At 41.8% G+C, this 24,951-nt stretch overlaps 4 protein-coding genes across 14 annotated transcripts in view; 3 read left to right on the forward strand and 1 right to left on the reverse strand.

Annotated features, from left to right (window-relative positions):
• Positions 1 to 29: 29 nt before the first annotated feature.
• epn3a (epsin 3a) lies at positions 30 to 12,016 on the forward strand. Of its 6 annotated transcripts, none has more exons than XM_052049828.1 (11): positions 30 to 330; positions 2,124 to 2,822; positions 5,984 to 6,102; positions 8,112 to 8,189; positions 8,591 to 8,680; positions 8,853 to 8,936; positions 9,121 to 9,250; positions 9,572 to 9,724; positions 10,379 to 10,444; positions 10,515 to 10,742; positions 11,155 to 12,016. In XM_052049828.1, exons 2-11 carry the CDS (start codon positions 2,258 to 2,260, stop codon positions 11,421 to 11,423), a joined length of 1,782 nt encoding a protein of 593 aa, XP_051905788.1. In that variant the 5' UTR covers positions 30 to 330; positions 2,124 to 2,257; the 3' UTR covers positions 11,424 to 12,016. The 6 variants fall into 6 exon arrangements, with proteins under 6 accessions (XP_051905788.1, XP_051905787.1, XP_051905791.1 ...); XM_052049827.1 differs by having other exon boundaries at positions 30 to 291; XM_052049829.1 differs by lacking the exon at positions 30 to 330 and adding an exon at positions 346 to 770.
• Positions 12,017 to 12,142: 126 nt separating this feature from the next.
• Positions 12,143 to 15,164, reverse strand: arl16 (ADP-ribosylation factor-like 16). Of its 5 annotated transcripts, XM_052049839.1 has the most exons (5): positions 14,286 to 14,473; positions 13,998 to 14,053; positions 13,570 to 13,686; positions 13,364 to 13,479; positions 12,143 to 12,772 (listed from the first exon to the last, which is right to left on the reverse strand). In XM_052049839.1, the coding sequence occupies exons 1-5, from the start codon at positions 14,455 to 14,457 to the stop codon at positions 12,610 to 12,612; spliced, it is 624 nt and encodes a 207-aa protein (XP_051905799.1). In that variant the 5' UTR covers positions 14,458 to 14,473; the 3' UTR covers positions 12,143 to 12,609. The 5 variants fall into 5 exon arrangements, with proteins under 5 accessions (XP_051905799.1, XP_051905798.1, XP_051905797.1 ...); XM_052049838.1 differs by lacking the exons at positions 13,998 to 14,053; positions 14,286 to 14,473 and adding an exon at positions 15,029 to 15,164; XM_052049837.1 differs by lacking the exons at positions 13,998 to 14,053; positions 14,286 to 14,473 and adding an exon at positions 14,539 to 14,706.
• On the forward strand, positions 15,019 to 18,950 carry fn3krp (fructosamine 3 kinase related protein). The gene is made up of 6 exons (XM_052049834.1): positions 15,019 to 15,298; positions 15,368 to 15,519; positions 15,616 to 15,707; positions 16,857 to 16,939; positions 17,063 to 17,185; positions 18,095 to 18,950. Exons 1-6 carry the CDS (start codon positions 15,158 to 15,160, stop codon positions 18,431 to 18,433), a joined length of 930 nt encoding a protein of 309 aa, XP_051905794.1. The 5' UTR covers positions 15,019 to 15,157; the 3' UTR covers positions 18,434 to 18,950.
• A 273-nt stretch (positions 18,951 to 19,223) lies between these two features.
• Positions 19,224 to 24,951, forward strand: part of tbcd (tubulin folding cofactor D) — a 33,152-nt gene continuing 27,424 nt past the window's right edge. Inside the window, exons 1-8 of one of the 2 annotated variants that reach the window (XM_052049825.1) lie at positions 19,224 to 19,778; positions 20,812 to 20,862; positions 20,946 to 21,043; positions 21,135 to 21,236; positions 21,333 to 21,479; positions 21,878 to 21,933; positions 22,119 to 22,251; positions 24,328 to 24,373. In XM_052049825.1, the coding sequence (XP_051905785.1) occupies positions 19,508 to 19,778; positions 20,812 to 20,862; positions 20,946 to 21,043; positions 21,135 to 21,236; positions 21,333 to 21,479; positions 21,878 to 21,933; positions 22,119 to 22,251; positions 24,328 to 24,373 (904 nt within the window). In that variant the 5' untranslated portion in view covers positions 19,224 to 19,507. Of the gene's footprint in view, positions 19,779 to 20,811; positions 20,863 to 20,945; positions 21,044 to 21,134; positions 21,237 to 21,332; positions 21,490 to 21,877; positions 21,934 to 22,118; positions 22,252 to 24,327; positions 24,374 to 24,951 lie in introns of those variants that run through there. The other variant, XM_052049826.1, reaches the window with a different exon arrangement.

Consider the following 24,951-nt stretch of genomic DNA (forward strand, 5'->3'; position numbering starts at 1 on the left):
AGGCCAGCCTCCCTCACCAGCCCACTCCTCCCTCCCTGCACTTTAGCGTGTTTTCACGAGTGGTGCGGGGGTGCTCCTGCCTTTACACAGCACTGCAATACACTAATATAAACAGGAGTTTTGAAAATAATTTTTCCCCCCGCGAATTAGGACGAGATAGAAGATATTTTTGAACACTTTGTGTTTTACCCTATCGGCTTATCGGGACATGCCGAGAGGCGGAGACACATTTTGGTCTTATTTCCTCCTTCCTCTCAAAAGTTGGGAGCCTGACGCTGCCATGTCATGAAGGTAGGAGAGGGGGGAGGGAAGAGGAAATGAAGAATTATGGTATTAATAGATATTATATCCAGGTTTTATTGTTTGTATTTTCATCGAAATCACAGAAGCTGAGTCACTGTGAGATAGTTCACCTCCTCGTCCCGTTCGACGCAGCGTCCCGGGAAATTTCAATACGTGCAGGACAAAGTTAATTAAAAATGCGCTTTTTCAATTTGATTCTAAATTAAATTTGCCGTTCAATTCGCTCATTTAGAGTTACATAACGTGTAGTTCAGCTCTCGGATGTGTTGCTTTCGTGAAAAAAAAATCGTGGATAGCAAAATTCACAGCAGTATCCTAACCCCAATCAGTATAATTGAAACTTAAATCTAAATAAAAGATTGAAAAAATTGACAACCCTTTTTGTTTACATTTCGTTTATGTCGTCATTGAAGTAACAGGAAGTGCACCACGTGAGCTGCCCTGACATCACGTCTCCTAATTTTAAGGTGACTAAACAATCGCACAATCATTTACTTTTATTTTTATTTTTGGCGTGGGTATAGATGAAGCACACAACTTAAGGAAATTGCTTCAGGAAATTGATGTTGCCTTCACCTGGACAGTCTATTTAAAAAGAGCCAACTGTACCCAATTCAGAAGTAACTACAATTTCAAATAGTTGAGTATTCTGTCAACAGAAATGGAAAAAAAACATCGCAATGTTTTTTTCTTTCCACTCGTTTGTTAATCAGCAAGGTACTTCCGTCTTTGATAATTGAGGAGGTCAGGTGCCTGGAATGCACGGGAAGCTGCCATTTTAAATTTGCGGTGGAATGTACCACGTAAAGGCCACAGCGTCTCAGGCTTTGAAAAGAGAAAATGAAGTAACCCGGTCCATTCACGAACCGTAATTCGACTCATTAATTACCATAACGGGCTATTCACCATTTTTACACTTTTTATGTGACGTGTGTGTGCGTGTGTGTGTGTGTGTTAAATAGCTACAACTGACAACAACAGCTTTCAGAACATGTTGGTGACGATGCTCGCTTTGACATTCTAACAATTTTATTTGTTAGTTTGAAGTACACGGTATCAAAATTGAGGGACGTTTTAATTACTGACCACTGTTCAACTACGAATACAACATATGACATATATAATTTAAAATTTCAAAAACTGATTACCTTTGTCAAGACAGACATTTTACAACTTCTCATGAACGAGTGCAGTTGTACCTAATGATGTGGCCCATGAGTTTATCTCATTTGGAATGTTCATCCACCCTGTTGACAGTATTGATCAGTCCAAAGTGCAGTCCAATGTAATGAACCAAGGAGTGACGTATGCAACATTTTGAAACTGCTCCCTCAATGACGGTCAAATTCATATTTACCTCACAGGAATGGAAAGTGTGTTCAACAGAGTCAACTTGAAAACAACGCATTGTATTTTGCACCACAATCACTCTGCATTGTCCCATTGAAAGATTAGCCTTGGTGTCGAGTTTCGGCATGCAACGTACTTACGCCTCCCCTTTTAACACCTTTCCCTGTGTTGGGAGAATCTCCTTTGTTCCTCCTAAATTTGTATTAATTTTAGACAGTTTTATGCTACCAGGACAAGACGGTGGTTTAGTAGTGAGCAGGTCTGTCTCACCGTTAGAAGGTTTGGAATCTCTTACGCATGCCAGTTGCCGATTCCTGGTTTAAATTGTCCATAGGTGTGCAATGTCAATAGAGACACTTCCATATTTTCTTTCATTTTCACATTGCATATGCTTATGCATGCCCCAATACTTTTTGTCCAAGTGATCATAAACATTTAATTGATTGTCACATTGTCTTCCTCCCCAACAGGAACAATCTTGTGGATTTAATTGAATTTGCAAAGACAAGCTTGGATTTCTTTTTCTTTGTCCTCTGAGCTGCTACCTAAAGGGTCCCCCATTTTTTTTCTTTCCCCCATTGGAGCCCTGATCGCCACCGTCAACATGCAGACATCACTGCGCCGGCAGATGAAAAATGTGGTGAACAACTACACGGATGCCGAGATCAAAGTGCGCGAGGCCACCTCCAATGACCCGTGGGGCGCCTCTAGCACACTGATGGCCGAGATTGCTGATCTGACCTACAACATGGTGGCGTTCACCGAGGTCATGGGTATGATCTGGAGGCGGCTCAATGACCACGGCAAGAATTGGCGCCACGTTTATAAGGCGCTCACCCTGCTGGACTACCTGACCAAGGCAGGCTCGGTCCGCGTGGCGCAGGAGTGCCGGGACAACATTTACTCCATCCAGACCCTCAAGGACTTCCAGTACATAGACCGCGATGGAGAGGACCAGGGTATCCATATCCGCGAAAAGGCCAAGAAACTGGTGGCTCTGCTGAAGGACCCGGAAAAGCTGAAGAAAGATAGGGCCCAGGCGTTGAAGACCAAGTCGCGCATGGTGAGGGTCTACGGTGAATATGGAGAGCTACCTCCTCCATACCCGGCTGCCCACGCCAGCCACTACGGGATGCACGAGACCCGAAGTTCGCCCTCTTCTCTACAATGTGAGTAGTAAAGATGAACCGCACCTCATAGCACGTAGTCCAGGGGTGCCCAAACTGTTTTGACCGAAGATCTACCGGTACTTTTCGATCAACCAACCTCTCGCGATCGACCCGTTACTGCGCGCGTGCACATATGCACGCAGTAATGGGTCGATCGTCAGTGAATTGTACAAAACAAACTCTGAATGAGAATAATGACACCGATAAAATAAATAGCACACCAACTCCGATCACAAGCTGCAACTGCAGACTGCTGAGCGCTAACAACTTCCGGTGACGCGGTCACACGTAACCGTAGGTTAACGATAACTTGTTTTATTTTATTTTATTTTATAAATACTTTTTGTGAAAGTGAGACTGATGGAATGATTGGGGTGCATTAACACAAAAAATATTACTAATATGCACAGCGACCCAAATGTTTTTTTTTCTTTCCCCTCTACACCACTCGGATCGACTTGGGACCAATCCTTCATGTACTGGTCGATCACGATCGACGTAATGGGTACCCCTGACATAGTCAGTCTTTTTCAATCTGTTTATATGAGCCATTCAAACCTATGGACAATTTCGAGGCGAAATGATCTACATATGTGACTTGCAACCAATCCAGGCTGCACGACAGCTCTCATCCAAAGTCATTTGGGAAAAGCTCGAGAATATTACAAAACTGAGATAAAGTGTATTGTATTTATTGCAAAGCAGGACTAACTCACATGCCATGCCAAAACTAAGATTAATATGTGTGAATTTAATGTAGCCTTCCACTCGTTAGAACTTTCTGTAATGTCCCCACAATTGGTCAAGGAATCATTCAGCCCTCGGTGCACTATCAATTGCTTTCTTGAACAAACGGTAACAAAATAAACCCATGAAAAGCAATCTCATACATGAGCTGCATCGTCCACACTTGACGTCCAGGCACTCAGTGTGTTTTCTGACAACAGCCAAACTACACTCTCTTTCGCTGACTTACAGTGTCACTCACCAGGCCGTGCCCCCTTCCCCCTTTTAAATTTACATACAGTGACTCGCAGATACTACAGTGTAGAACATGAGGATGGCGACTACAAATGGACAAACGTAAGATTAAAGTATGAGAAAAATCCGGTACAGCTATTTGAACATGAATTTCCTTTCCGTGTGTCCTATCATGGGAATTTGCGCCTAGCAAATGAAAGATCCCGCATTAAAAATACACAGTTAACCTCTACAATCTTTTCTCTTTCACTTTTGAGATAGTTTTGTAATTTTGCTTTTCTCTGACTGTCAGACTTGAGCATTCCTGTCATTCTCCCGTGCACAGCCCCATCAGCTGATCTCTAGTTACAAAAGAGAAAAAGCCACGAGGCCCCCACCGCTTTTGTGTGCATGCGTCCAAAACCAAGCAAACCAGTACAAGCCTCGTACTGCTTCAAGGACACAATGGCTCCAAGAACCTTAATTAGATTTTAAAAGCAGCATTTCCTGTTGGGAATATTGAAATGAATCCTTTTTGGATGAATACAACTTTGGGATGGGTGTAAGAATTGATTGAATTAAGAATTCTGTAAATTGTGAGGTACCAGGAATTCAAACCTATTAGAAAGACATTTAATACAAATATAAACAATAGAATAAGTCTTGAAACAACGCATCTCACTGTTGTAAATATTAACTATTAAACAAGTGTAAAAAAGACATGAAGCACGAATATACCGCCAATGTCAAACGAAGTGCATACCAGCTCGTCTGTAGCCACTTAGCTTGCGAGTAGTTTGCTGTCATATGTTTGAGTGATTTCTGTGGCTTTTTTTTTGGTTTTTAATGTGGGACTTTTTGCTATCTTCACTGAAAAACAAAAATGCAGTCATCCCCTTCGGGCATTGATGTGGTCTGTGTGGTTCTTAATTAAAATGTGTGAAACGTTAGCAGATGACCAACAGTGGTGGCTTTATGGTGCGATCAGAGGCACATTCGCAGACGCTTTCTGACTGTTTTACTGCCTCCAGTTTCTGTCTAGTCTTTTTTTTTTTTTGTCCAAGCAAATACTCCCCCAACCACTCTCCCCAGACCCGATATGCATTCTCTGCATATTTGTTCATGAGGGTGAGCCAGTGGAAACATGTGGCTACTTCCCACCTTGAGCCAGCGTCCATGTGCTTCAGCACTTCTACAGGAGGAGCACAATGCCCAATGTTCAGGCAAAATGAATCATCCATTTACATTGTGGATTTTCTTGAAAGGGGACCGTATGTTGTCCCTCTGCTCATTCCTGGGTACAGTACAATAACCCACTGATAAAGTATTAAAGTTCTACTTGCGTGACCGTCTTGGTCCTGAGGTAAAGAGGACACTTGCTTTATTGGAACTGTGTTTTCTTTTTTTCTGGGGCTGTATTCCCTCCCTTTCCATAGTTTTCATAGAACAGATTTCAACTGACGCAAATGATAGTCAAGACATTTTTGAGGGTGTGGAGGGGCTCTATGCTCTACCTACGTTTTAATAAGTAACTCGGTTATTCAAGTAATACAACAAATTCCAAGCGGTAATAGTCAACTGTCGGGGGAAGAGGTATTTGTATGCTCACCCTACGCCCGTTCTCTGACTATTGAAGACTGTTGCCTTTGGACTTTTGCCTTTTTTGGGGGTGAGGGGGAGGTATGCTATTCCTATAGGTAATAATAAGGTTAACCTTTGCAACTACCGGTAATATGAATTTGTAATAGTAAAAATTTGGGTGACTTTGTTAGTTTTTTAAATGGATTTCTATGCACTCCCCATGTTACAATAAATAATAATGAAAAAAAATCTGACCACATGCTTTAGAATTTAGTAGCCTGGCGATTGCTAAGCATCCACAGATGTGCAAACCCACTTTGAGGATATGTGCTCTTTCGATGGGCCACGTTCCAAATCCATCCATCTTCCAAGATCTTCCCCGAACTCTGCGCACAGGCGCAGCATTGTTCTCATTCTGGGCCTACCGACTGGTAGGCAACGGCAACAAAGATCCTAAACAACAAGGGCCGGCAGATATTTTAACATTCAGCGCCAGTACCAGCACCTTTCTGACCCGAGAACGCAGCCAAAGCGTGTTTTGTATTTTTTTGTCCGCTCCTTCTGTCAATGTTTTCGAAACTTCCCGACACACTCATTCCTCTCTCCTCTCCTTCCTCCAGCCTCCTCTCCCTCTCCTCGACTCGCGCCGGAATTGGAGCAAGCTCGGCCGAGCACCACGGGGGAGGAGGAACTCCAGCTGCAGCTGGCCCTGGCCATGAGCCGAGAGGAAAGTGAAAAGGTATGTATGCTGTATCGCACGTATACGCGACATATGGTACTGTACACTGTCAACAGTACGTGGGAAAATCCTGAAGCAGAGCAAAACCGTGAATAGTAAGAAAGATACACATTTTCCCAATAATCTTTCGTTAGGGTTCCTGTCTATGATGTATCTTGCTGCATCTTTCCAACATTGTGCAATTCGGTGCTGCCTTCATTGTATTTTGAAATAATATCATTTGGTCGGGCTGCACAATTAATCACATTTCTGTCTTGATGACAATTTGGGTAACCACGATGAAACTAACCTGATCGATGATAATCTTTAGCTGTAAAATGCAGGATCTGTTGCCAATCTGTTTCAATCAGTTGTAAGCCAACCAGCAGGCAGCTTCATTAAACTGCCTAAATAACAAGCAATTGCATCCTGCAGCAGGAGCCTGATGATAGCAAGTCATGTCAAGAGAAGAAAGTACAGCAAAAATTGGAGATGAGGAGAGAGAGCCTCGAAAACAGTGGTCACCAACATGAGGTCCGTGGGCACCAGGTAGCCCCTTCAAGGACTAGGGGCTCTTCTAAAAATAGCTCACCAATAAAGTGACCATTGGAAATTTACATTTGTTTAAAAAAATGCAACTTTATGTTTTGCATGATGAATAATTGTGTTTAATAATCGCGATTACAGTATTGATGAAAAACAAATCATTGTGATTATCATTTTGGCCATAATCATGCAGCCTTAGTATTTGGATATGATTCTTTTGGAGGGGAGTTTATGATTTCTCCGTGTTAATCCCTGTTACACGGAGTAAAAAAATTATTAAAGTTCGGTCCCAGGAAAAAAAAGTAGGAGTTTAGGGTTAGGTGGGACAATACAGTTCTTTTTTGTGTTGTGGTGGTGCATGCAATCCCATACATAAATGACATGACACAAACAAGTAATTCTTTGGAACGTTACATTCTTCTTCGAGGGGATGTCTGCTCTCCCTACATTACAAAGTAACCACAAGTTACACAACACAACCTCAAGTTACACAACACATTCCTGCAACCATTTTGGAAAACATACCTGGCTGATTTTGAGTGGGGTTTTTCAGCCGGGAGGTGTATGCACTCCATCCATTACAATAACTAATAAATATATTAAAGTTCCGGGCGGCCCGGTAGTCCAGTGGTTAGCACGTCGGCTTCACAGTGCAGAGGTCCTGGGTTCGATTCCAGCTCCGGCCTCCCTGTGTGGAGTTTGCATGTTCTCTCCGGGCCTGTGTGAGTTTTCTCCGGATGCTCCGGTTTCCTCCCACATTCCAAAAACATGCGTGGCAGACTGATTGAACACTCTAAATTGTCCCTAGGTGTGTCAGTGTGAGCGTGGATGGTTGTTCGTCTCCGTGTGCCCTGCTGACAACCGGCTGACAACCGATTCGGGGTGTCCCCCGCCTACTGCCCAGAGACGGCTGGGATAGGCTCCAGCACCCCCCGCGACCCTAGTGAGGATCAAGCGGTTCGGAAGATCACTTGGGTGACCAACCATGTTTGGTGCTGAAAAAAAGAGGACTTTTGTTTTGCGATCTGAAGTTGTTTGGAACTGTGTATATATATATATTTTTTCCAAGGTGGCATTCGTCGTATGCTCTCCCTATGTGAGTATTTGTTGTGTATGTGTATCTGTTGAACACAACAATGCCAAAAAAGTATGGTAAAAACCCACCCGTGAGATTGCTCAGGTCCTTTTCCAACGAATCCATTAAGCCCTAATTATATGCAAACCACCATTTCCCTGAGAACAGAACGTCTCTGTCTCTGACTCAGCCAGTAATGGCACTGGGATCCATCACTGTGCGCCAGCCAAACAGGAAGCACATATCCAAGCACGGCCAGGCGCATGTCACACATCCTGCCCTCCTCTTCAGAGTCAACTGACTAGAAGGAAGCGTACTGAGAGAAATCATCTTAGTGCCGCTAATGAATGAATGGCCTCAGGTTGTACCTCGGGTCCTTGCTTCTGATCCTTGCTCCCTTTGACCTTAGCCGACTACTACAACTGTGGTTCTCGATGAAAAGACCGCAATGCAGATCGCTGTGAGCATCAGCAAAGAGATTAAGAAGGTACAGCTTCGCTTGGTCCAGGGACATGAAGGGAATGTTATTTTGCTCGCTTCTTCCTTCCAGAAGATTTCTTACACGATATGGACAATAGAATTGAGACACGGTCATCAATGAGGGCTTTTTGCGAAATGCCTTCGCTGACCCTGACTAAATCTATGCTTCCAAATTTCTGCCAGCATTCCATAATCCTGTCTGAAGTCCTCCATTTGCAGGTGTCCCAATACTTTTGTCCATCTCGTGTCATTATGGATAACTTCCCCACCGCCCCCAGGTCTTTATTTAACAAACCGGTCAAACTTCTCTTCTCAATGGTGTGAGGTGAGGTACTTGTGGTGTCATGATGTGACAAAAACAATGTCATAACAGTTTTTGTTTTTTGTTGCATTTGGCCCCACTCGCAGTCAGTCAAGCATCCATCTACCACAGTGGACATGGATGAGGACTCCCAGCTCAAGTTAGCACTGAGCATGAGCAAGGAAGCACACCAAAAGGTAGGCGAAAAATAAAATCCCAATGAAAAGAATGATTGCGTGTCTGAAAGATATTTTTAACTCGACACACCATTTTTTTTGTGGTGGATGTATCTCATCAATTGGAGACCTTGTTAAAAAAAGGGAGAAATATAAATAATCAACCAGCTAAGGCTAGGATATGTGTTGACAGGAGCAACTCGGTCGCCAAGGAGATGAATCGATGCTCAAGAAAGCTTTGGAGGAGAGCAAACGCGAGATGTCGTCTAAAGGCGGGGTATGAAATTTTGGGGTATGGAATAGCCCATTTGGGGTGGGAGGGGCGTTGTGGCTGCAGGGGGGCATCATATGTTAGTCCAGTGACAAAATTTATAGGGTTTTGATTAGTTATTTACATTAAAATCTTCAAACTATCTGACAAGCTACTGACTGATGTGTTGGGGTTTTTTTCGTGTTGTCAGACTGCCTTCATGGACCTGGTAGATGTTTTTGCCGTACCCAAAGACCCCCCTCCGAGTGAAAACGTCTGGCATAAAACCCCGTACCAAGCGTCCGCTCGTCCGGGGGACACAGATCCCTGGAACCCCTTGGGTAAGTGTCTGAGCATTATGTGCCGAAGTGCATGAATCACATGTCCTTTCAGAAATATAGAAATAGAAAATAATGTGAAGTCAGCATAACTGTCATCAACGAAACAAAGTCGTGGAAGTATTTTAGCGTTCTTTCATGGTCTTATAAGTACAAAATGTCACCTAATGGTGTTTTATTGATCTTACTGGAATGAGTAAAGACTTGGGATATTTAAAGGCAATTATGCATGGTGTGTGGGGTGGGGGGTGAGTTTCCACTCAATGTGGGTGAAAATGTGTAACCAAGTCATCCAGCCTCTCCAATTTACTCTCGCTATTAAAGAGGGAAGCCGCAGCTTGTCAAAAGTGGGTGATGCTGCCTGGATGGTACCTCCCACCTCCAACAGCCCTCCTCCACCCTGGGAGCCCAGCTCGCCCCCAGTCAACCCATGGGACCCCCCACCGGGCACAGCCTCCTCCAACCTATGGGGCACAGGTGGGCGTGCATTACAATTCATACGTTGTTTCAGACTTAGAATTATTTATAATGACGTTATGGGCAGCACACTAATTTATCACTCTGTCATTTATTAAAATGGTAGAATGCGGAATCCAGCCCTTTACTTCGAAGTCTACATTGACTTACTCGTCAGAAGGTTTTTACTTCAAAAGACCTGTGGTTACATTATCTTGGCAGACTTTCAATCCTGAGGGGCCATAATGCTGAACGGCTCCCTCAGAGTAAGGGAAGAGGCGGAGTTTTGCAACAAGAATGGTAGTTCTCAAGAAAGAATTGTCCTCAAGCAGTTAATGGAGAAATAACAGACGATAGGACATTAGTTTCAGATTGTGAAAAAATATCAAATTGACCATTTTTGGACAGATGGGTTTTCTGAAGAAAACCCAGAACTCTGTGGGGACCCCTTTTTGCTTCGGCTGTGTAGGTTGCAATGGAGGGGCCGAGTAGCATGATGGAGGGTACAAAAAGAGAGAACACAGGATGGTGGAGTTGAGCTGATATGTGCCCTGTGATTGGTTGGTGACCACTCCAGGGTGTAAAATAATAATAATAATACATTTTATTTATAAGCGCCTTTCAAGACACATGCGCTATAGCAAAAAGATGGCTGATGATATTCCAACATTTCAGGATCATCTGCAGTGGATCCCTTCACAATACCAAAAAGGTCTCCTCTCCGAGCTGCGAGCCCCTCCGGTAATGATTGCATTTGATTATCTTATCAAGACTTTTGCCCAGTGCCAAACAAATCCAACTCTCCTTTTAGATGGCGATCTTTTCGATGAGGCCATGGACGGAGGTAAACTCAACGGACAGAGGGAAGGCAGCCCGGAGATGTTTGACTTGCACCAGCTACGACAGAGCCTGGTGGACCCTAAGCCTCGCATGCTGCATACCCCTGAGTCCTTCCTCGGCCCCGCAGCCGCCTCTTTGGTCAACCTGGACACGCTGATCCCTGCTAACTCCCAAGCCAGCTTGAACCCTTTTCTAGCAGGTAACTGCTAATTTAGGGCCAGCGTATTTTGAATACTTTGCTCATATTTGGGTCAAGAATTGGAATTAGGTTCATCAATTGTCTTGATTAGCACACAACATTTTTACATTATGAGTCTCCATTTTCGATAAAGCATTGTTTTTCAGTGTTTGTAAGGAGGCATCTGTTGCCGTTGTGGTTACCAACAGGGTTAAAATTATGTCAGCTATGAGCTCTTTTATGTCTGTATGCGTGTGTGTGAAGTCTGTTGTTTTTCAAGAGAAAAGGGGAGGCATTTATTTGCTACTTTTTTGTTTAGTAACAGAAGTCAAATGGGTTCACTTGTGTCAAGAATGACATCATTAGGATGCAGCTACTGTGACAAAAACAAACCTTTTGAATAAGTTAAAATTATTTTGCCTCTCCTTTTTAGGTGCGGGTGCTTCCACCACCGTCAACCCATTTGATCCGGAGCCGGTCAGACACACTCTAGGTCAAATGGGCTCGAGCACAATGCAGCCTTCCCTTTCCTACAGCGCCTCCTTGCCTCTGCCCGTCAGCCAGCAGACGGCCACCCTCCCGTCGTCCTTCACCCACCCGACACACACCGGCCTGGAGCTGCCCCAGCCTCTGTTGCCCCTCTCAATGGATGGTGCTTTGGCACCGCAGCCCGCACTGAACAATCAGAACCCTTTCCTATGAGGAACCATTCAAGTAGTTACAAAAAGGGAAATTGAACTGCAGTCCGAAGGAATCAAGTGGACCTCCCCCACCTGTTTTTCTCCTACATTGTGGCATAACAAGCTAATGGATGCAGTAACAGGTTCGAAATGATTTATCATGTAACAGTCCTTTTCAGGTTATTGCTAATTAGCTAACGCAACAACAAGAACAGAAACACGGTGTAAGTTGTCGTCGTTGCAATTTGGCCTTTATTTCCACTCAAATGTGTTCTGCTGCCTTTGTGTAGTCAACAATCATGTTGCACACTCAGCTGTTTGTGTCACCACCTGCTGCTGTTGTTCTACACGATGGACTTGCGCAGTGCTTTTTAAAAATAGTATCCGTGGGTTTTACAACGGGAAGATCATGTAGTTTGGGTGAGCTGAAAGTGTTTCAGGCTTTACGCTAACGGTAATGAACACGGAATGAGTAGTGTAATGGAAGGACTCTGTCAATTGTTTCTACTTGTTTGGTCCTAAATATAAATAGCCATATTTCCTCAAATAGTGCCCCGCCTCAAAAACACCCTGCCCCAATAATCAGTTCGACAATAAACACCTACTTCAATCAAATGCCTTGTTTTCCCTTTCCGGTGTAATTATCTGAGTTTGTAGCGGCTTCTTTTAAAGAGTTAACAACCAGGCTTATTTGGTGTCATGTGAAACTCATTTTCAGGCTTACTGTATTCAAGTGCGGAGACTTAATCGAATGTTATATACTACACTTCTCCTTAAAATTATTTAAGTCAAAGCCTCCCCAATCTTGATTTGACGTTCACTATACGCCCCCTGCAGGGTGGTCGGAAGCATACATCGCATCACAGTCACGATTCATCACGGCACAATTTGAAAATTGAGAAAAAAAATTCATGGTACACCATCAAACAAATATGTCAGAAAACTGGGACTGATACACAGGTTATGTGCCTTTTGCCATCCAGTAGAAGCACATGTAACTTTTCTGCCTGTTATGTCACTGGCAGAAATTATTTTTTAGTAAAGAATCATATTCAGACAAATAAAAATGTGACTGCATTCATCCATAAAGGTCTCTTGGTTGAATAAATTACTGTACATTGAACAATGATTTGACCTTTAGCCTAAATAAGTGTACTCTCACAATTTCAATAAAATGTCACTGTAGCTTCCTTTCACGCCAATAATCATCACTTGGCGACGGATTCCAACCACGCCAACACCTCGCGCAGTCCTGTTCCAGAGCGGGCGCTCGCTTCCAACATGGTGATTGGCTGAGGAGCACAGGTCACCACGTCATCCAGTCGGAATAGGGAGCGCATCTCTACCAGGCTCATGGTGCAATGAACGTCCCTGGAAGAGGACCAGCGTAAGAAGAATGGATCAGCCAGGTTAGTTTTGAGTAATTTCTCCTAGTTTGAATACATTATCCTGCTTCCTTGGAAATGTTTTATTGTTGTGCAGAAGGAACGTTTCCTAACTTCATGGCCGTCGATCATAAGAAAACCTTTATTTTAATCATGGCTCTACATCAACAACAAACATGACCCGATCAAATTTCATTGATTGATGTGGGGCCCCTCTCAGGTGGATACCCGGTGCCCCCGCCCTGTTTGTTACCCCTTTGCACATCCCTCTAGTTGGGTGACGTTGGTGGTTACTGTCTTGGATATGTCAAAGATCAGCAACAAAACTGATATGATTCTATTACAGTAGTATTTATATGTTGCTCCGAATATACTTTATGAACCGAGAATTCCTCATTTAGTGCCATTAAAAAGAACTTCTCAAGCACCATTTATTCAGTAAAGCATGCGTTCAATTATGTCATACGTGACACACACACACAAAATATCCCCAATAGGTTATTATAAAGTCTCCTAAGTCCCATGAGAGACACTATAAAATCCAAATTATTATAGCATAACAGCTGTGTCTCTTTACCTCTTGTTAAAGATTATAAGCACTGAAGCGTCTCGAAGAGGCTCAGCAGAAAGCACCGACAGGAGCTGGATGCATGATGCCGACACTTGAGCGATGTTGGATGAGTCCACTACAAACTTAAAAAAAAAAGAAAAGACAAAACATTAGATATTATACATATGTTGTTGAGCGTGTTTTGAGCTTCAGTATGTGGAAGCAGCGCTTACTATGACCGATGAGCAGTCGTCGAAGTAACTGGGCCATATTGGGCCCATGCAGCCTCCGAGTTCCCTGATCGTCAGCTTCTTTCGCCTCAGCGTCATGCCTGTCAGATTGGTTCCCACCTGAGGAGACGTAACACAGCCAAAGAAATGGAAAGAAAAAAAAGATTAGAAACTCACCATATATAAAATATAAAAATACAAAATATATGGAAATCCAGTAAGTGTATTTATATTTTACTCGTTGTAAAGTAATTAAAAATCTAACTTAAATATGGAGTACAGTAGTAGTGTATGATACTATCTCTCTCTCTCTCTGTCTCTCTCTCTCTATATATATATATACAGTATATACATATTCCTCCTTCTTGAATAAAATTATCATACTTCACAACATTTTAAATAAGTGTCGATAAATTGTTACTCTAATTTACAGTCGGCAGAGTATGTGGAGGGCTATCCATTTCAACAGCTCCCTGCAAACTGAGCTGTGAACAAAAGGTTAAGAAAGCAACAGCAGATGTATTTAGGTCAAGTTAGTCAAACACCAAATGGTCATTCCAGTTGAGTTACAATAGTCGGATCTGTCAGATTAACTGCAACTGGCAATGCTAATCATGCTACGATGCAGTGCTATTGCTAAGGGGTGCGCGAAACAAACAATTGGACTCGCATCTTCTAGCCTTTAGGGTTTTATTATCTGAAACGAGCAGAAAGGATATTTAGGAGTCGCTTTAGGAGCAATGTTTTGCCAACGCCCGTCGCTCCTAGGAGCAAGCACACTTCATGCTTGCTCATTTTAGGTTCAGGGCTTCGTTGGGCATTAGCATGTAGCACCGTAGCTTCACGGGAAACCATGGTGACAGTCACGTGAGTAGTCAACTCGCCCATCATAGGACAAAGTGTATACGGAATTCCAGTGGTGTTCGCATGATATAAATAATACGGAAATCAGCAAAGACCAATGCAGTTTACCTTTGGAATGTTCGGACGAAGCCAACCTATTATTTAGTGGCTGTTTCCTCAATGTATTGCAAATAGTTTAATTCGGTGGAGTGCAACACATTCCGTTACTTTAGTGGACAGCACACGCTTTTTACATAAAATTTATTGTTCAATATAGGCGGCCAGAAAGACAGTATTATAAGCATGTAGCAACGTATTTTAACAGGTAACTATGCTGGTCTCACGTGACGAGCTTTCTCGCCTATGATAGGAGACCACCCCAACGCGACATAAACTCCGATTGGTCATTGTACTGCAAATACTACGGAAAGCAAAAATGATCAAAACAGTTAACGGTGTCAACATTATTGCTTTTAACAAACATATTTTTTTAAATAGACTATATGTTTCACCTTAACGTTGAAAAAATTCATGAATTTTTGTTCAATAGTATTTATTTATACGTAATCTGTTGTATGTGCGGTATATTAATCACCAATAAACTGAACCGGCTACGTACATTAATCCGTTATTTGGTACGTCACGCAATTTCACATGGTACGGTCGAAATAAACACGGCTACAGGCTGTTGGAGTGGCGTCGTTCTTACTTCAACAGACATTACACTGCACATAATCCTTGTTGAGCGATGGAAGACGAACTAAAGAAAGAGTTGGGTACAGCCACGCTAAAATCAGTTGGCCACTCAGGAGGCGGATGCATCAGTCAGGGCCAGAGTTACCACACGGACACTGGCAAAGTGTTTGTGAAGATAAACCACAAGAGCCAGGTAACTATGATCTTGCTTCTAACTCTGCTCATGCACTTTGTAACTTGGCACGTTTTCAATACTTCACAGGCCAAATCAATGTTTGATGGGGAAATGGCCAGTTTGGACGCCATAACAAAAACAGGAACAATTAAAGTGCCCAAACCTGTGAAGGTGATCGAGTTGGACAGTGGAGGCTGTGTGTTTGTGATGGAGCATTTGGATATGCGTGGTCTAAACAAGTGAGGCTCCTGTCATTGTGGTCGCATGGCCACCACTTTATCAAAAAGGATCATTGAAACGATTGTTTTTTTTTTCCTTTTACTTGTTATGTGCAGATATTCAAAGCAGCTGGGAGAGCAGCTGGCTGATCTTCATCTTCACAACAAGAGACAGCTTGAGAAAATGGGCAAAGAGCAGCAGACAGTTGGTAAATGTTCTTCTTTTACTGCAAATATTAACAAATTAATATACACTCAATCATTCAGAATATGCTTCTTCTACTTCTCCCTTTCATAATTTTTTGCTGCTGTAAATTGGGAATTTCTCCATTGTGAGAAAAATAAAGGGGTTTTTATCTTATAGTAGTATCTACTTGGGTGCCTAAGAACAACATTTTGTCACATCAAAGCTTTTTGGGAACTAAAATCAACGTAACTTACTATGACCAAACTTATTGGAAGTTCTGTATTTGCTCAACTCGTGGTCAGGGGAGTTCGTTTAATCTAATGCAGAGAGTACTGGAAGACGTGTGTTTTGCAAGGAGCTCTTTATTTGTAGGAGTACTGTACTTGTCTGGACTAGCTGCTTTCTATTTGCTCAATTACAGAGAGTGCCAGAAATGTATTGTCAATTTTTAAAACTCATCTTAAAACTTTTTTTTTATTCTTTGGCTTTCAACTCAACATGAGACACGTTTTAATGTTTTCTTGTGTTTTCTATATTCATCAACTCAACTCAACTGTATTTATAGAGCACTTTCAAACAGCCATTGCTCCATACAAAGTGCTGTACATGGAGCAACTAACATAGATACAACAATAAAGCAATAATCAGTAACAAAGATGGTAGTAGGCACCAAAAAGTAAAACTAAGATCAAATCTGAGTCAAATGCCAAATGTTATTTATTGTTTTGTCTTTGTTTTTAGATGTCTGGTTTTCTTGATGTACAGCACTTTATATGCAGTAGTGGTTGTTTTTAAAGTTGAATTGGGTTATTTGAAGCACAGCTGATTTTCTGTTAACACAACTGCAGAGAGTACAATGTTTTAATTCAAGCAAGGCCTTTATTTGCACACAAAAAATGTACATTTTGATCTTTCCATTTAGTCTACTGCAATTAATACTGTGTGTTCATTTGAAGCAGATTGCTCATTTCTACAAATGACTGTCTGTTTTTAATATAGTCTACTGCAGAGAGTCTTTGTTTGCTCCCGAGTGATTTAATTAAGGTGAGGCATCTACTTGTGTGGATGATCAACCTTAACTGAGTTACTGTGTTTATTACCATAGAGGCCATTATTTGAAGATATGCAGTGATGTGTAAGGTGAATTTATGAATTCCTTTTGCGTAAATAGGGAAAGGAGCCGGGCAGTCGGAGGCGACTTACATGGACAAATATGGCTTCTCTACCGTTACATGTTGTGGCTATATACCGCAGGTGAACACACTCTGCAAACTGAACAGCATTGTAGCTATGTAGATACATGACGTGTCCCCTTTAATGCCGTCACATTTTTTTCATGCAGCCTTAGCGTGGCTTATTTTTTCTTGTCCCTTACAGGAAAACGCATGGCAGGATGACTGGGTGACCTTTTACACACGACAGAGACTTGAATATCAGCTAAACATGCTGGAGAAGTCAAATGGGGACAGAGAGGTGCGAGAGCTTTGGGCAGCCCTCCAGGTAAGCTGCAACGCTGGGAGAGTACCAGGTGTTGATTCGAAGTGAGGCATTTATTTGAGAGGAGGCCTTTATTTGTACAAATCATTTTGCATGATCAGATTTGTCTCATAGGTAGTCCTAGGTGTTTATTTGCACCAACACTTGAGTATAGAGTGTCTGTTGTCTGTTTACTAAACCACAAAATGTACATTCAGTTATTTGAAGTCACATTCATTTGAGAGGAAACCAAGTATTTATATAAATGCTTGTGCATTCTACAAGCTTGTATCTCTTTACCTAACCACGGACAATACCGGGCATTTATTTGAAGCAAGGTGTTTTTGAGAGGAGGCCTTCACTCTGGAAACTTCTTGCATCTGCGCATGCTGTCGTCTAATTCAACCGCATGAATAATCAGTCATTTATGGAGGGTGTTTATTTGTGAGAGGCCTTTTTTTTTGCACACCAACTTAAATACTGTACAAACATTCCCACAAACATTCATTGACTGGTTGTTAACATTAGGATATCCTTTATTTGTCCCACACTGAGGAAATTTACATTATTTGAAATATACATTAAATTGTTGAGGAAAGCGGTGGCCGTTATAAGGCATCTATTTAGAAGGAGGTGTTGATACACACAAATGTTTGTGTAGGAACACATTGTTGTCTAATTACAACGACAAAGACAATCATGCATTCATCTGAAGCAAGGCGTTTATTTCAGAGGGTGCCCTTGTATTCACAAATGTTTTCATATGGACTGGCTACTCTCTACATACTTCTTCAACTGAAGAGAACTGAATACTGACTGTTTCTTTGAGAGGTGGCTCCCATTCTTGTATAATAAAAGCTTGTTTCCAATTGCCGTCGGTTTACTCAACTGCTCGAGTAACCGCGCACTGGTAACCCGACATATGTCTGACAGCTGAAGATGCCTCAGTTCTTCCGAGATGTGCAAGTGTTCCCGGCTCTCCTCCATGGGGACTTGTGGGGAGGCAATGCGGCAGAAACCAGTGAGGGCCCGGTGATCTTCGACCCCTCTTCTTTCTATGGCCATTCCGAATACGAGTTGGGAATTGCCGGTATGTTCGGAGGCTTCACCAGATCCTTTTACTCAGCCTACCACGAGAAAATTCCCAAGGCACCCGGCTTTGCCCAGAGAAACCAACTGTACCAACTTTTTAACTACCTGAATCACTGGAACCACTTTGGCGGTGGCTACAGAGGCTCATCAATAAGCGTCATGAAGGACTTGCTCAAGTAACAAAATCTTAAAGAAGTCTTAAAATTTGTATAGGTAACATGTTACTAAATGTTTAGGTTAAAATGTCATGAAATCAAACCAATCAAGAACGACTGTCTTCATTTTAAGAAGATTGTGTTCAAGATTTTATATTTACAAAATTAATCATGCTTAGTTTATTTCAAGTAAGGCAGTTAGTTTGAGAGGAAGCCATTATTTGCACAAATGCTTCCATGTGAAGTGGCTACTGTCTATTTCCTTAACTGCAGATAACAACTGGCATTCAGTTGAAGCAAGGCATGCATTGTTTTTCATATGCTTGAGTATGGAATAGCTACCATCTATTTACTAAACTCAAAAGAGTACCAATGTTTATTTGAAGTAAGGCATTTATTTCAGAAGAGCCCCTTAATTGTACAAATGCATGTGGACAAGTTTATTTACTGAACTGCAGAGTATCAGGCATTTCTTTGAAGAGGAGATCCCCTTTTCTTTTTTTCATCTTGAAAATTAAATGAAATTAAAGAAATAATTTTAATGAGTGTATATTCTAATTACGCTGACTGGATGTCAGCAGTTGATTATGTTGTCGTGCAAAAGACACGCAAAGAGCACGCCTACCATCACAGAGATGAAAGACTTGCACTGCTCCCGTATGTGAATTACATACGCGCATCTGTGGAAAAGTCATGAACACGAAAAAGGTGAGTATTTTGAAGACAAAAATGTTTTGAAGGCTTCTCGCTTTCTCCCTCGCTCAGTACGATCGGTCGTCATTTCGTTTTTGCTTCCGGATCGACGCATGCGCGGTAACGTCGCAGGATTTAGCCTTTTCACTTGCCGTACTGGGGCAGGGCATTTGCTAACAAACAGCCTACGCAATTTTAGAGATTGTTCATATTCATTGCAGTTTTTAAAATTAGTGTCGTTTAACCAAACGGCACATATATTGCCCGAGGAGTTTATCACCAAATATATACATGAATTTACACATAACCGCTTTATCGCGTTCTAAATTTTGTTCGCTAGCGCGAATGCTAACAATTACAAGCTAGGGTACACCTCACATCTCCGAGCCTGCTAAACTTCCACACTATGGATTCATTGAAGCCACAAGTTGCGTGCTCGGGAGATGAGGGAGGCAAAATTATGTTATCGGAGATGGAGATCGGGTGCGGAGGCGACGAAGCGAGTAAGGGCGAGTTAACGGAGATGGAAATGGGCGACTCTGGGGATGGAGGAGAGCCTAAAACCTGTGTGTTGGAGGGCTTCGGTGAGCGGGACCTGATCGAGGCTCTCATCGCCAGTCTTCCGGACATCCACGGCGACCAGACGAACCGGGAGTCCGCCACGGAGAAGTTCCAGGGTGAGCATCAGTCATTTCCTTCTTCCCAATGTCAATGCACCTATTTTTCATTTGACAGTTAATTCACAGCATAACCGAATTGATTAATGGATTTTTGTCTAATTATCACAAATGAGGCAAAGTCAAAACATTTTTTCGGACACTATGCTCAGTTATTTGGTGATAATATCACAAATTCGACATATATATGTTTGCAAAACCACGGGTACTGTAATGGAAAATTTGTCTGAAGCGCTGTCCTTTGGCATTGCAGTTGCAAACTGTTTGCTTGTACCTTCTGCCATCTAGCGTAGGAGCTTGGTTCTGTCATTATACATGAGTAGCATAGATAGATGAACGAAGAAAAACTAAACGTTTTGGAGCAGTGGTGTGAAATCTGATGACTTCCTGCAGCACAATGGCACAATCAGTGCTGTAATGCAGTGATTCCCAACCAGTGTACCGTGAAAGAGATCCTTAAGTGTGCCTCAGGAAATAATCTGTCAATTCTCTCCACAAAAAACAATTTGATTCGATTTTTGATATGTGGAGTGCAGGAGGATGGTTCAACGTGAAAGTGCAAGGATTCTATTTGGATCGACTCTGTTGTAGTATGATTCAATTCAATATTGTACGACTCAGATGGAGAGGGGTAGGACTTTTTGTTGTCAATTTGCATACATTTAAATGAACGTCTCAGTTGTGTATTTGTACCATTTCATTCTAAGATATATATATATATATATATATATATATATATATATATATATATATATATATACACAGTAAAAGGTGATTCAATATGTAACTTCGGTTTGATTTGATGCACCTGCATCAATTAAAAAAAACTTGCTCAATACAGTATATATTTCACTAATAATCCAGACATTATGGTAATCAATGAACCACATCAACTGTCTTAAATAGTCTTAATTAGTCTTTGTAAGTTGACAAACATGGAAATTTAGCAAGAGATCTGATACTACAATTATTTCCAACACTGTACTTGTCCGTCACTATCAATTCAATGACTATGCTCATCTCCACTCAACAGAGACACTCAGCCAATATCAAGATCAGCCTCATCTGCTGGACCCACACTTGGGTAAATTCGGGGGGTGGAAAAAATAGAAATTAGTACAATATTCATCCTAGCAATCCAATTTGAATGCATTTATGATCTTTTAGAATGGATGGTGAATATGTTACTCAAGTTGGTGAGGAGTGAGAACTGCCCTTCTTCCCTTTTTCATTTGGGCTTCAAGTTTCTCTACATCATCTGTAAGGTCAGTTTGATGTGAACCTGACTGGGTCTCAGAACACGGTGCCTTTCATTACTACCATTTACTTTCTATTGTTTTTTTTGTCTTTGCTCAGGTGCGCGTCTACAAAATCTTCATTCGCCGATTGCCTCATGAAGTCGCTGACATAGAGCCAGTTCTGGATTCGCTGTCCAAGCAAGACCCGACAGACACTGAGGTTCAATGCACACGAGATCGTCCATTTGTGTGTGTGTGTGTGTGTGCGTGCGTTTGTCCGACAACATAGTTTTTAGCCATTTTCTCATTCTTTTAGACATGGTCGACACGCTACATTCTGCTGCTGTGGCTGTCCATGACCTGCCTCACGCCCTTTGACCTTTCCCGCCTTGATGGCAATCTGAAGTCTGAAGATGGCCAAGGAAGAGAGGCCATCATGGACCGCATCCTCGCTATTGCTAAGGCAAATTGAAGTGATTGAATGCATCACAATATGCTACTGTTCAGATGCTCCAGGATTATAGAGCAATGCAAACTCTAAAACTCAAGACACAAGAAAATGACAGTTGAAAAGACATTGAAAAAATGTTCAGTGAGACATGCATTTTTTGTCTCCACAACCGACAACAATTCCCAGGTTTTCGTGTCTGACAGTTTTCCATCAAAAGCCAAGTCAATTTTAGAGGTTCACTTTAAGTTTAGGTTTACTTCCCTTATACGTGAATGCTTGGGTTTTGATGTCACTTATACTACCATCATATGACTCATTACCTCTTTAACAGCAACTTTCATATTCATACAAAGGAAGAAAGTCGTTCACGTATTTGTGATAATTGTAACGGTGACTTTTTCTCTTTGTAGTCATATCTTGGTGTCAGCGATGGCTGCAGGCTTGCTGCATCCGTGTTGGTCTCAAAGTAAGTCAATTCTGTCAGCCAGATCATAGAAGAAAGAACTCGCCAATTCTTAGTACAGTATTCCTTACCTTTCAACTGCAATGTGTTTTTGTGGCGAACTAGAGGGCACTGTTCTGCTGCCTATAATTCTGTGGATCTACACTTGGAATGTCAAGGTTGTGTCTTTCTTTCAATGGTCTTGACAGATTCATGACGAGGCCTGATGTGCTCAAGAGGTGCCTTGGAGATTTCCTGGACTGGATTCTCGCCACTATATCCCAAAATAATGACCAGTCTTTGGACTCCATTCGGGTGCTAGATGGTGCTCTACAGTCTCTGGTAAAAGCACGCACGAATGCATGCACATACCATTGGTTGTTTGCTTCAATGCAAAGGTACTGGTGTTTTGTGTAATTTAGACTACAATTTCTTTGCCATGTATACGCATGACAGGCAGGATAGCACTATTGTATTTTATTGTATTGTGATGCGGCCAAGCATCCAAGCGATCTAACTTCCATTCATCCATTTTCCGATCCGTTTTATCCTCACAACGGTTGCAGGGGGAGCTGGAGCTTATCCCAGCTGTCCTCGGGCAGTAGGTGGTGGAACACCCTGAACCGGTTGCTAGCCAATTGCATGGCACACAGACGAACAAGCATCCACGCTCACATGCACACCTGGGGGAGAATTTAGAGTGCCGTGCATGTTTTTGGAATGTGGGAGGAAACCATAGTACCCGGAGAAAACCCACACAGACACGGGGACAACGTGGAAAGCGTGTAAATTATTTGGTGACAGCTTGGATATAAGGATATCATATTGCATATAAGGAGATCATAAAGCAATACTGTTGTTTGTAGATGAGAGAAGTAGTCCCACACATAGCAACAAACTCCATAGTTGTGTGGACTCGTCATTGTAGCCTGCAGACGCCAGTGAATAACCCTGCATATGTTGTTTACCTTTGAAAATCAAATTTACTCAAGTAATTCTTATATCTACTTGTATAGGCCATTCCACAAATGGGTCCCATTTGTGTCCCCTAGGATTAAAATGTATAAATGCACTATACAATTCCAAGAAAATCTGAAATTATTATCATATGAAAATACATTTTTATAAAGGGTCCTGCACATTGATATGTCTTGTGCCTAATGTTAGCATTCTATTAGTATAAATCTCATGGCTATAGTTTATGTCAGGGGTGCCCAAACTTTTTGGATTGAAGATTTACTTTTCGATCAACTAACCTCACGGGATCTACCCTTACCGGCGCGCGCACACACACACACAGAAATTTAAGATTTACCTGCTTTATTTTATTTTTTAAATTTTTTTTTTTTGTGAAAACGAGACTGATAAGATGATTAGTGTGCAGTGTATATTAACACAAAAATATATATTACTAACATGTACAAAGACACACAAATGGTTGTTTGTTTTTTTTCTTCTCGACACTCCTCGGATCTACTTGGGACCTGTCTTAGATCTACCGGTAGATCAGGATCTACCTAATGGGCACCCCTGGTTTATGTATTGGCAACTTTATGCTGAAAACCCATGACGAGTTTCAGCAGAAAATGATGTGCTAAAATAAAACATTTCTGAGATAGGCCAATACACATTTTGAGTTGTTCAATGTGTACCATCAAATATACAGCTAAAAACAACAAAAGTTAAAATGTTACTTTATTTTGAGGGTCTTGCAAAAAAAACAACTGATGTGCAGCTGATTTGGTGGATTGGGCCATACAAACACAAATGTAATGATATATAATAACGTATACATTTTATGTACCATATATACACGTCTGTATGTATATTTCTATATTGAGATCATTTGTATCCGGCTTTTTTTTTTTAATGTAACGCCGATATATCGGTTGGACTTGTTATCGGCATCTCCTTAAAACCAAACACTCAGACGTTTATCAAAAAGTGAGATCGGGCCGTCCCGAGTTAAAAGATTGACATAATAGTTGATTTTTCAGTTGAGGAGTAGGGAGGCACTGCACGTAACCAACTGTTTGTGGATTTTCCATAATAGTTCCCCCTTAAGCCATGTGACACAGCAACGGGCCTCTAATTAAATCTGCATGTTTTTTTTTAAATGACGTTCTCAACCGTCATTGCGATGCTTGTCAAGCTCCGAGTAAGTCGATGCATTTCATTGCACAGGGAGATACGGTGAACTTGAATAACGTGTTCTTTTAACGTCTCGTCGCACCGTCAAGCTACACTCAAGGCATTAAAGCAGTTACAGTATTGTCTGTGTTGTTTAGTTTTTCTGCTGTGGACGCCAAGGTTGAACAGGTACAAATAATGAAAATTCACATATGTGATATTTACCACCCTTTTTCCCCCCTAGATGTGTGTACAATCATCATAGGCAACTTATTTGTGTTCCAACAGGCAATGCTTTTCCAGCATGGCAAGCGGGAGGATCTCTTACAGCATGGTAGGTTTAGCTTTGATGCAAAAGTATTTGGACAGAGCCTGGGTTTTACGTGTTTAACGTTGAATGGAGGTGAAATTAAAGAATGAACTCATTCATTGCTATGGTGTTACAAAAGCACAAAAAATATGAGCATCAAAGTCACTGTTCAAGCTCAATTTCCAGGGGCTTGAAAGTGACGCTCTCTTCGGCAGATAAATACTTTCCACTAAACTGGTTGGAAAGGAAATTACATTTTGTTGTGTGGGATATTCCCCCCCCCCCCCCCCCCCACACTTTTGTTCACATAAGTCGTTTGGGCTTCCTCTGCGGGATGTCCGCGCTCCACTTTGTGGTGTTCTAATTTGTGTGCATCTGCATTGTTCTGTTCAGTTTCCTTTGCCTGCAGTAACAAAGATTTGTGAATACAAATAATTCAGTCAAGAGGGTTTATTTGCATGTAGGCAGGTTAGGTGTCTCTAAATCAGGGGTGGGGAAGCTCATTTCCTGTTTTTATAAAAAGACCCCCGGGGCCATGTTAAGATGAGGAAAAAATATGATGTGGCTAAACTGCTTTTGGTCTTTTTTTCAAACTGTTCCTC

This window comes from Hippocampus zosterae, chromosome 17, assembly GCF_025434085.1.
Source record: "Hippocampus zosterae strain Florida chromosome 17, ASM2543408v3, whole genome shotgun sequence".
Taxonomy (NCBI): Eukaryota; Metazoa; Chordata; class Actinopteri; order Syngnathiformes; family Syngnathidae; genus Hippocampus; species Hippocampus zosterae.